The sequence below is a fragment of the Pseudophryne corroboree genome, chromosome 4 (genome assembly GCF_028390025.1).
Source record: "Pseudophryne corroboree isolate aPseCor3 chromosome 4, aPseCor3.hap2, whole genome shotgun sequence".
In the NCBI taxonomy this organism is placed as follows: Eukaryota; Metazoa; Chordata; class Amphibia; order Anura; family Myobatrachidae; genus Pseudophryne; species Pseudophryne corroboree.
In genome coordinates, this window is record NC_086447.1 from 471,253,945 (window position 1) to 471,266,642 (window position 12,698).

A 12,698-nucleotide genomic window follows, 5' to 3' on the forward strand; every position below is an offset into this window, starting at 1 on the left:
AGGTGACGGTAGTGACAGGCAGAGCAGAGGACACCACCAGGCGTGCAACTTGTGAATCCACCGGCGGAGGTGTTTCCCAATTTTTACTTAATTCTGCAGCGAGGGGATTACAGGCTAGCATCTTTTTAGACATAGCAAATTTATTTCCTGGATTTTCCCAGGATTCCTGACGAATGTTAAACAAGTGGTCAGAATGAGGGAAAACTAATTTAGTAACCTCCTCACGTTTAAACTTATCTGGTTTCTTAGAGGTAGCTAGAAGCTCTTTGTCATTATCGATTTAAAGAATCAGCCTGATAGCCTCAAAGAGGTCAGGGACATCCACTTGTGTCAGAGATTCCCCATCAGAATGGCCCATTTAGATGACCCCTTGGTCTTAGATGGGCGAGAGTCAGGATTTTGCTTAGCCAGAGACTGATTTAATTGCTGTAACTGAGAGAACAGAAAATCTGTCCATGGCGGATTAACAGAAGGGACAATGGGGGTCATTCCGAGTTGATCGCTAGCTGCATTCGATGAGGCAAAAAAAATGGCACTTCTATGCATGCATATGCGGCACAATGTGCACGCGAGACGTACTATTACAACAGCCGATGTAGTTTCACACAGGGTCTAGCGAAGCTTTTCAGTCGCACTGCTGACCGTAGAGTGATTGACATGAAGTGGGCATTTCTGGGTGTCAACTGTCCATTTTCAGGGAGTGTTCTTAAAAACGCAGGAGTGCCAGGAAAAACGCAGGCGTGGCTGGGCGAACGCAGGGTGTGTTTGTGACGTCAAAACAGGAACTGAATAGTCTGAAGTGATCGCAAGCACTAAGTAGGTATTGTGCTACTCAGAAACTGCACAAACAAACTTTGTAACGCTCTGCGATCCTTTCATTCGCACTTCTGCTAAGCTAAAATACACTCCCAGTGGGCGGCGGCATAGCGTTTGCACAGCTGCTAAAAACGGCTAGCGAGCGAACAACTCGGAATGACACCCCCCCCCCCCATATGTGGCTGTAATGGCACAGGAGGTCCCATAGGGGCACAAGTTTAGTTACTAGCGTAGTCAGTAAATTAGAGAAAGCAGCCCAAGGTGGGTTTTGATTTGCCCCCGTTGCTGCAGACTGACCATGGGGTATAGAACCCCCAGTACCTGTACCCTCAGCTTCTATGTTTTCCTCCGAGTAATCCGTGGCGTCAGCACTGCATGGTGCAGGATCAGCCATAGACTGACCACAGTGTTTAGCAGACTTTATATGCAAACGTAACCTAAGGGTGTAACAGTACAATATAAGCAGACAAATTACCTGACAAAAAACCCCTGTATAGTGTGACTGCAAAGCAGAGCACAAACAGAGGATTTAAGAGGTAACTGGTGACTGTAAAATACAGAGAAAAATACCAAAGTAGTATATTCTGTGAAACACTATATTTATGAGGACCCTTGCACACTTAGCCCCCCTCAGGGTACAGAATATAGGGATAGCAATATGTGTGGGATACACGAAACAGAGATCACACAGCAGCTATTGGCACACACTCAGTCACATATACAATGCAGAGATTATTACCAACAATAAAATTGCACTGGACTAGCAATACTAAGCACAAACTGTACCACTAAGTAAAGCTATATAGGTATATAGATATAACAATGCACAGTAAAGACTGGATGTATATCACAGGGTACTTGTACTAAATATCCCTGTAGTAATGCACTTTTTCTTAACTAACACTGTCTAAATGACATGTAGAATACTTAAGTGTCCTGTAAATGCACAGCGCTGATGATGCAGGCGGCTTTACAGAGGAGACATTGCCCAGCAATCCCAGAATCAGCTCAACATGTGTGTAATGGCGCCCAAACGCTGACAGGGAGTGAGGGAGAGAGAGATCTGCAGCTTCAGGGCGGGAACATTTGCAGTAAATGGCGCCTGGGGCAGGGGCTACAAGTCAGAGCCTTATCCCCTTGCTGGGATTCACCACCGGGTACTATGGGGCCTATTAAACTGGATTATGAGGTAATCCGGCCTGTGCCCCTTGCCCTGGTGGTCTAGTGGGGTCCCTGTACGGCCACAGTGTCCACGCCAGCTTGCGCAGCTCGTCTCCTAGAGACCGCGGCAGATCACAGTTTTAAGCGGGTCCCGCCTGGGAGAACCTCTTACATCCTCCCTGTAACGCGGCCACACAATCCTGGAGAGCAGCGGCAGATGTGTGTGTGCCTGAAGAGAAACCAGAGCTCATCGCTGTAAGTACCCGGCAACCAGGGCGCAGGAGTCTACAGTGACGCTGGGGGAGGTGAGGGAGCAGCAGCACGATATGTCAAACTGACATATAGCACTTTTAAGTGCCTGTGCTGCGGCCCTTGAAGTCTTCTTTCTTCTAGAAAAAGCTCTTTTCAGGGCTGCCCAGTGCAGCCCTCCCTGTTAGCTGCCTGCTCTGCAGGCACCAACTTACAAACTGAGCTATTGTGCACGGAGGCGGGGTTATAGAGGAGGCAGCGCTGTGCATCTTGGGAACAGTCAAAGGTTTTAGCCTGTTGGTGCCTCGGATCAAGATCCAACTCTACACCCCCAATGTTATTCCCTGTGGAACCCCAGTGCACCCCGCTGCAGAAACGGAGGTATGTATTACCTCGATGTGACATCAGAGAGAGGAGCAATAAAGGCAAAACCTGACACTTCACACTCTGCACATGTGAAGAATACTCAAGTCCAAAATGATTATATGTACTGTATATAAAAATATAAAAGCTGGTGTTCAGATCATGCTTCTGCGGAACTTGACTCTGCCCAAGTTACGGAACCCAACTTAAAGTGACTGCTGTGCGTATACAGTTTTACTTTTCAACTCAATCGGCTGCAATTTCCTGTAAAGGGGGGTACTCACGGAGCGATATTCTAAGCAATCTGACTAGATTGCTTAGAATATCGGCAGGATCGCTCCGTGTGTAGCCCCCTCGGCGATAGCGATGCGCGGCCCCGCACATCGCTATCGCCGCTGCTAGATTGGCCTGCATGCAGGCCAATCTAGCGGGTCGCTCACTTCACCCGCTGGGTGAAGTGAGCGGCCCCCCCGTCTCCCCCCGCACGCTCAGCACAGATCGCGCTGTGCTGAGCGGCAGGAGAGATGTGTGCTGAGCGGTTCGCTCAGCACGCATCTCTCCTTGATCGGCCCGTGAGTACTGGGCTTAAGAGTCTGATCCACTGTGACAATCAACATGTCACAGGGCAAATGGTCAAGGCTGCAGGGGTAAATTTCAGGATTAGCTGCTTCTTCCATGGGCAGCTTTACAAAGCCTACTCCCGATTTGGTAAAACCAAGTATCTTTTTGTGTTATTCCCCAGAGGAAAAACTGCTGTCTTTGTGAAAATTGTCCCACAGAGCAATATCAGGCATCCAAGCGAGCGAAGCCACAAGCAAACAGTAATATATTATATATGGTAGGATGGCCTTGGCCGCAAGCTTACAATTATTATATATAAAATAGAGAAAGTCAGCAGCACTCAGTGATGCAAGAAAGGAGGTACACAACACCAGCTCTTCAGGAAAATGTTTCAGTGACTAGCATTTTCATCCTAAAGAAAATTTTTGTCAATGAAACACTGACTTCAGGAGCTCGTGTTGTGTACCTCCTTTCTTGTTTCCCTGCGTGCTGCTGTCTTTCTCTATATTATGGCAATGGCTCTCTACTGTGACCTGTCTGGCTGCAGAGGGCAACTAATCAATGATTACAGTGAGTGCCAGATAATTGGTATGTACGTACAATTTCAGGACTTAATAAAAGGACGACAGACAACATTATAAGGAGATTTATGGTAGACTTACCATTGTTAAATCTCTTTCTGCGAGGTACACTGGGTTCCACAGGAAATACATCAGGGTGTAGAGATGGATCTTGATCCAGGCACCAACAAGTTAAAGCTTTAGCTGTCCCAGGATGCACTGGGGTCTCCTCTATAACCCCGCCTCCAGGCACTGTGAGCTCAGTTTTATTAACCCAGTCCAATGCAGGAGAGAAGGCAGATGTTAGTCACATAGTCCCACATTCTCACGACAGGAGAAGGGACTAGCGGCTAATGCCATACAAACCCATAGAAGCTAGGTGCGTCAGGGCGGGTGCCCTGTGGAACCCAGTGTACCTCAAGGAAAGAGATTTAACATTGCTAAGTCTACCATAAATCTCCTTTTCTGCAGCAGGGTACACTGTGTTCCGCAGGGAATACATCGGGGATGTCCTAAAGCAGTTCCTCAAGGGAGATGACGTGCCTTAGCGGGTATGAGAACCTGGCGTCCAAAGGAAGCATCCTGGGACGTGGAAGTATCAAAAGCATAGAACCTAATGAACGTGTTCACTGAGGACCATGTAGCCGCCTTGCACAACTGTTCTACGAACGCGCCACGGCGGGCCACCCAAGAAGGTCCAACACACCGAGTAGAATGGGCTTTAATAGCAGCAGGAGCTGAAAGCCAAGCCTGCCCATAAGCTTGTGCAATCACTACTCTAATCCATCTGGCCAAGGTTTGCTTATTCGCAGGCCTGCCACGTTTGTGGAAACCAAACAGTACAAAGAGGGTATCTGACCTCCTAATAGAGGCAGTTCTCTCCACATTTACGCGGAGAGCCCGGACCACATCCAAAGACCATTCTTTGGAGGACAATTCAGAAGAGATGAAGACCGGAACCACAATCTCTTGATTAAGGTGAAAAGATGACACCACCTTAGGTAAATAACCAGGGCGAGTCAAGAACTGTCCGGTCACAGTGAAATATCAGAAAGGGTGAATGACAGGACAAAGTGCCTAGGTCCAACACCCTTCTGGCAGAGGCAATAGCCAGCAAGAACAACCTTAGCTATTTTTCTCTGAAACCACACCAACAAGGGAGATATGTGAACCTCGAGGGAGGCCAGACGAAGGCCTAACTCCAGGCCATGTTTCAGGAAAGTCAGGATTCTGGGTGTCTTGAATCTGTGAACATCATAGTTCTTATCAGCACACCAGAATTCCAGACTCTGTAATAGATCCAGGCAGATGCTGGTTTGCGGGCCTTCAACATAATTTGGATGACCGCCTCAGAGAATCCTTTGGCCCTCAGGAGAGATGCTTCAAGAGCCATGCCATCAAAGCCAGTATGTCCTGGTCTGGGTAGGTCACAAGGGCCCTGTACGAGGAGGTCTGGTCGTTGAGGAAGTAGAAGAGGACACTGTTGATAGACCCTGCAGGTCTGATAACCAATGCTGTCTGGGCCGCGCTGGAGTGACTAGAAGTAGTATTCCTCCATCTTGCTTGAACTTCCGCAGGACCCTGGGCAGGAGTGACACTGGAGGGAACACGTAAGGCAGCTGAAAGTTCCTCGTGCCTCCACGAATGCTGCTTGTGGATCCCTGGTCCTTGATCCTAAGACCGGGATTTTGTGATTGTGTCGAGAAGCCATCAGGTCTACATCTGGTAAGCCCCACGTGTCCACCAGGAGTTGAAAGACTACCGGATGAAGACTCCACTCTCCGGCATGTACATCCTGACGACTAAGGAAGTCCGCTTCTCAGTTGAGGAGACTTGGAATGAACACTGCCGATATTGCTGGCAGATGGCGTTCCGCCCATTGAAGGATTTTTGACACTTCCAACATTGCAATGCAGCTTCGAGTGCCGCCTTGATGGTTGATGTATGCCACCGTGGTTGCGTTGTCTGGCCGTACTTGAACAGGCCTGTTCTGTACTAGAGGCAGGTCAAGAGATAACGCATTGAACACTGCCCGCAACTCCATAATGTTTATCGGGAGGAGTGATTCCTCCTTGATCAACTGACCCTGAAAAGAGTGTTGCTTTAACACCGCACCCAATCTCCTCAGGCTGGCATCCGTTGTCAGCAGGACACAGTGAGGGATCCAGAAGAGACGGCACTGCTTAATTGCTGGTCCTGAAGCCACCAGGTCAGCAACCGACGAACCTCCGGAATCAAAGTGATCATTTGAGTCCTGATCCGATGAGGTAGGTTGTCCCACTTGGAAAGGATTAACCTCTGCAGACGGTGGGAATGAAATTGAGAGTACTCCACCATGTTGAATGCTGACACCATCAGACCCAGTACTTGCATTGCTGAGTGTATCAACACTCTGGGCCAACAAAGGAAGCATCTTACCCTGTCCTGAAGCTTCAGGACCTTCTATGGAGACAGAAACAGCCGTTGACTGTGCATGTCCAGCAGTGCCCCCAGGTGCACCATGCTCTGAGCTGGGACCAGCGAGGACGTCTTTCAATTGATGAGCCACCTGTGGGCTTGTAGGAAGCTTACTGTCAGTTGTAGATGGCTGAAAAGGACATCATGGGAGTTTGCAAGGATCAGCAAGTCGTCCAGATAAGGCAGGGTCCTGATTCCCTGGTGACGGAGATGGCAGAGCCTGAGATAGTGGATGTTGCCAATAGCAAACTGCAGATATTGCAGATGCGACAAGGTAATAGGTATATGCAGGTATGCATCCTGTATATCCAGGGATACTTTATAGTCTCCGGGTTCCATGGCCAGTACAACTGAGCACAGAGTTTCCATACGGAACTTGGATACTCTCACAAACTTGTTCAATGACTTGAGGTTGAGTATAGGCCGGAAAGACCCACTGAGTTTCTGAACTAGAATACAGTTGATTCTCTTAATCAACCTGATTCAAGTTGATTCTGAATCCTTTGACTCTCTGGGACAGAGGTACCAGCACCACCACTCCTGTATCCAGGAGGGAACTAACAACCAATTGTAGAGCTTGCACTTTTAACAGATCCGAAGGGATAACCGTGGTCCAAAACTCGCGAGGTGGACGTCTCTTGAAGAAAATTGCGTACCCGCGAGAGATTACTTCCCACACCCGTGCGTCTAAAGTGGTCTTTAACGAGACCTGGGTGAACTGTAGAGGTCGGCCTCCCACCCTCGGATCCTGCAGGGGGAGGACCATGCCGTCATGTGGCAGGCTTGTCTTGTTTAGAAGCAGGCTGACGGGCCACCCAGGACTGTTTTGTCTTGGGCTTTGTGGTTTTGGTAGCACGGGACCCTCTCAGGTATGCCTGACCTTTTGCATTCCCATGAGGCCGAAAGGAACGAAAAGTGGTAGTACATTTTGCCTTCTGTGCACAGGGAGTAGGATTTGGGAGAAATGCAGTTTTAGCAGCCGCTAAATCAGACACAATTTTATTTAGGTCTTCCCCAAACAAGATGTCTCCCTTAAAAGGGAGTACTTCCAAGGTATTTTTGGAGTCCAGGTCCACCTTCAATGACCTCAACCTCAGAATACAGCAGGCTAGGACAGACTTAGTCAATGCCTTAGCTGCCAATACACCTGCCTCAGAGGATGCCTCCTGAATATAATCGGCAGCGGTAGTAATGTGAGACAGATTTTGTCTGGCCTTGTCAGATAATTCATAGGGTAGCTCTTCCTCCAGTGCCTGATCCCATGCTTCAATACCTTTTGCCGTCCAGGAGGCAGCAATAGTGGGTCTATGTACAGAACCTATTAGGGAGTAAATAGATTTCAGGCATACCTCCTCACGATTATTTGTTGGTTCCTTTAGTGAGGTGACAGTAGTGAGAGTAGAAGTGACTTCCAGACGGGTGACATGGGAATCCACCGACGGTGGATTTTCCCACATGTTACATAACTCTGCAGGAAGAGGATATCGAGCTAAGGCCCGTTTAGATGGGGATAATTTCTTCCCTGGCTCAGACCAGGGTTCTCAGCGTATGTGCACTAAATGATCAAAAGGTGGTAATAGAGTTTTAGTTATCTTCTGACGTATAAACGTGTCAGGTTTCTTAGACACTGCAGTGGAATCCTCATCATCATCAGATATTTGGAGGATTTGACTAATAGCAACCACCAAGTCAGGGACATCCCCCTGTAAAGAAGATTCCTCGTCAGAAGCATCTGATTCAGTGTATGACAGGACAGTTAGTTCCACATCTTCATCAGAAGAAACTTCTGAGAGATGCGTGGATTGTGAGGACGTAGCAGCCCGCTTGGATGACCCAGGGGCACGAGTGTGACCTATAGCAGATTTATGTCTAACCAGAGATTGGTTTAATTGCTGCAACTGGTTAGACAAATTATCCACCCAAGGTGGATTAACCATAGGGACAATTCTTATTATCTGTAAAGTAAGCCTCCTCTACCTGCTCAGGTACCTTGTCAGTAATGTGTTAAACATCCTTAATTGCCTCAACCATGAGCTGCACCCCCTTAGCAAGGGATGCCTCCCCCCTTAGTATATCCCCATCACCGTCCTCCGTACCGAGTCGGTATCCGTGTCAACTTGCATTATTTGGGCAAGTGCACGCTTCTTTGGGTAAATACCAGGGGATTTTGATGAGACAGTGGGAGCAGAATATGACAAAACTTCTACAGATGTTTTCAAAACCTGTGTTCCAGTCTCATTATGAGCTATCCTAGATGAAATATGGGATATCATTCCTTTAATAGAAGACACCCACAGTGGTTCGGATTCAGAAGGTTGAGATAGTATATTGCATTCCTGAGTACATGGAATAGACTCCTCTGGAGAGGAGATAAACTCTGCAGCACAGGATACAGAGTCCCTAGACATGGTAATGTGAGAAAAATGAGCACACACACACAGGAAAATGTAGACACAAATTCAGAGAGACACAGAGTATGAGGAGCCAGCACACACAGCACCCCATAAGGCAGTTATATGATAAATGCCTGGTGCGGACTATATTCACTATAAAAACAGTTAACGAAAACACCCCCCCTCCCTTCTATAACCCTCTGGTACCACACAGGATAGCTGGAGTTATGTAGAGGATCAGTGCTTCCTGTCAGCGTCTGTGTGTGATCTGCAGGGAGAAAATGGTGCTAGTGAGTGCTGGATCCGCTCTGAGGAGAAGATCCGCCCCCTGTAATGGCGTGTCTTCCCGCACTTATGATATTATACTGGTCTGAGGTTAAACTGCAGCTAACAGTAGTACAAGCCCCTGTAGCCTTCTGTGACCATTTTTTAGGGTATTGTGCTGGCCCAGGGTGCCCCTCACAGCGCCACACACATGTACCTCTGAGCCTGATGTTGCGCGCCTACCCTAATGCTGCCATTCTCACCGGTTCCCCGCTTACCGGGGCGCCAGCCTTCAACTCACTACTGCATCTTCTGGCTCTGTTAGGGGGTGGCGGCAGTGCTACGGGAGCGAGCGGTCGCCTCGGGGGCTTGCGATCAACACCCTCAGGAGCTCAGTGTTCTGTCAGCAGAGATAGGGGCCATTAACCTCAAGGGTTGGATCCTACTCCCCCCCCCCCCCCCCCCCTAAGTCCCACGAAGCAGGGAGGCTTTTGCCTGCAGCCTCCCTGTATCTAAAAATCTCTTTCAAATTTTTATAGATATATATATATATATATATATAAAACGAGAAAAGCCCCTAGGAGCTCCCCTAGCTGTGACCACCTCCACCGGGCACATTTTCTAAACTGGGTCTGGTAGGTGCGGCATAGAGGGAGGAGCCAGCCCACACTATTAGGCTCTTAAAGTGCCCATGGCTCCCAAGGGGCCCGTCTATACCCCATGGTACTAATGTGGACCCTAGCATCCTCTAGGACGTAAGAGAAACATACATATTTTTATTTATATTATATTTTTGTCTTGTTGGCATGCACCCAGTCTTCCAACCCCCGGCACCTCTTTCCCACTGTGAAGTCTCTCCTCTGCCCACTACCACCTCCTCTCCCATCCTCGTTGTCTGCTCTTTGCAACTGATTTTACATCCAAGATTGACTCCATACATCAGGACATCACATCCCACCAGACGAGCAACCAGCCACCACCCATCCCTTGACACCCCTCCCCTTCCCTCCCACCAACTCTGACATCTTTCTCCCATGTATCTGGTGTGGAAGTCATGGACCTCAACCGTTTCCCCCCACCACCACTACTATCTCTTTCCTTCTGCCTGTTCCCATCTTGCCCACCTTCTCAATCTCTCCCTCTCATCAGGCACTGTCCCCTCTGCCTTCAAGCATGCTCTTGTCTTCCCTATTTTTTAAAAAAAAACCTACCCTTGATCCAAACAACCTCTTCAACTATCAACCCATTTCTCTCTTCCCTTTTACTTCCAAACTCCTTGAACGTATGTATTGTCTATAACCGCCTCACTGCCTTTCTTTCCTCCCACTCACTGCTTGACCCATTCCAGTCTGGTTTCCGCTCTCTCCACTCCACTGAAACTGCCCTCACAAAAGTCTGCAATGACCTCCATGCAGCCAAATCTAAGGGCCACTACTCTACTTATTCTTCTTGACCTCTCTGCTGCTTTTGACACTGTGAACCACCCTGTCCTGCAAATCCTTCACTCTCTTGGTCTGCGTGATACTCCTCTCCCACTTACATCTATGACCTTATCTCCCTTTACTCTCCCCACCCATCTTCTTTGCTCTGCTAATGCACGCTGACTCTCCCGTCTTCTGATTACTTCCTCCCACTACTACCTCCAATATTTTTTATGTGCTGCTCTCTTACTCTGAAATTCTCTACCTCTCCCCCTCAGACTCTCCACCTCTCTACAGAACTTCAAACGGGCTCTTAAGACCCACATCTTTACCAAACCCAGCCAAATATCATACTAACCCTCTGTCCCACGCTCGGTCTACCCCATCTGTGTCACCCCTGCCTGTCTGTCTGCCCCTCCCCTTTAGCATGTAAGCTCTCATGAGTAAGGTCCTCTTCCCTCATGTGCTTATCCTTTTCTTTCTTTAATAATCCTCAACTGCCCAAATCCTGCAGTTTTCGGCCACCTTGTTACTTAACTCAGTATCGTCTACTGATGTAGTTATGCTTAGTTAGTCTGTACTTGTCCTATATGGTTTTCAACTGTAAGTCACTGTTTTCCTGTTTTGATTATGTGCACATGTCCTCTGTAACTGGGCGCTACGGAACCCTTGTGGCGTCATATAAATAAAGGATAATAAAAAATAATAATAATAATGTACCATAATTAATATATATTAATCTACACTAATGCAGATTTTAGAATACAGTATCACTTATCAAACTATAGAAACAATTTTAGATCAAGTTAGCGTCTACAACATGTCAGTCTTTGTCTAAGCCATATGTTAACTTCACAGGAAAAACATCTTCTTAGAAACATATTGTATTATACCAGCAGTTCCCAAATGTGGTTCCCTCAAGGCACCCCAACAGTCCAGATTTTAAGGATAGCCATGCTAAGGCACAGGTGACTTAATAAGTACATCAGTTTGATTATGCCATCTGTTCACAAGCAGGGATATCCTTAAATCCTGGACGGTTGGGGTGCCTGGAGGACCGCGTTTGGGAGCCACTGCATTATACAAAGTGATACTGAACTATAATAATGGTTGCATTCTTTGTCTACTCCAAACCACAGCACAGTGCACATTAAGTTTGCTTGTCATTGCACAAGTTGTAAAAGCAAGGTCAGCTTTCACAGATACAATTAAGCAACTAACTGCATGTCTTTATCAAGCTATTCATTTTAATTCAAATGTGCAGGCAAACCACAATGTGTAAGGATAATTAAGGAGAAGCAATGGCAGTTTTTATAGACAGATACTTGATACAATTAATGAAGGTTAAAATATGCACAATGCAATATGTACCATATGGCAAATTATCCTTTTGTGTATAAACTTGAAACCGTTCCCTTCAGTTACTGTAGAAGGTATTGCTTGTTACAGAAATGCAGATAAGGCTACTTTAACCCTTAACATTAGCAGAGCATGCCAGGAGAGCAGAAGTACGGATTATGACAAGCTGCAAATACTGTTTTGAAGTGGTGTGCATGATAATATCAAGATTAATGAGACTTGTCATGTACTATATATGTGACAGGCACAAAGAAAGTCCATGAAAGAAAATAATCAGATGCAATTGCACTTTCAAAACATCTCATTTTATATGATACATATGTCTTACAGTTGCTAAACTATGATTCAAGATATACAGTGTACAGGTGTTATTTTTAAGAAACCATAAGACAAAGCACAATTATAAGAAAAGATTGTGTAAAAATAGCTTCATGCCATATTGCACTATGTCTACAGTAAGAAGTAAACAAGGGCTGTTTTATTAAGCACAGGTGATTACACTGGAAGCATCTGGAGGACACGGATACAATAATTAACATAGAATGATTTTCGGCTAAATTACCAGTGTGTGTGTGTGTAGATAACAACATTTATACTTGCCTTGTTGGTTGACTTTATTCCAATAAATGTCTGTCCAAGAGGAACAGGTCGGAATCGTCCATCAAAGTAGAAAAGGCCAATAAAAGGATTGACATGAAGAAATGAAGCCACATCTAGGTAGTTAGGAAGAGTAGCTGATAGGCCCAAGATTCTAATCATACTCTGTGTTGATTCCACCTTAAATGAGAATAAACACATTATAAATATGAAAAGCTAATCATTGTATGCAAATTGAACACTTTATATATTTTGAAGATGTTTCTACTTATATCAATAGCATTGTAACACTTATGTAAATGTTTGTTTGAACAGACTTAACCACATTATTATATAGCTTCTTTCAGAATATTTTGCCATCTTCTCTGAATACCAAGACCAATTCCCCCAGAAACTCATTAAATTTTAGATTAGATGATGCCTTGTTTAAACATTACATATTTTAGCCAATCCTATTGCTTGCTCGAATAACAGGACCAGTTTTTAAATTGGCCATG

General features: G+C 46.4%; 1 protein-coding gene across 2 annotated transcripts in view; it reads right to left on the reverse strand.

Annotated features, from left to right (window-relative positions):
* The window catches only part of ASCC3 (activating signal cointegrator 1 complex subunit 3), a 1,202,160-nt gene that overhangs the window by 645,107 nt on the left and 544,355 nt on the right, over positions 1 to 12,698 (reverse strand). For both annotated transcript variants that reach the window (XM_063917038.1, XM_063917039.1), the window contains exon 12: positions 12,205 to 12,381. In XM_063917038.1, coding sequence (XP_063773108.1) covers positions 12,205 to 12,381 — 177 coding nt within the window. The remainder of the gene's footprint in view (positions 1 to 12,204; positions 12,382 to 12,698) is intronic.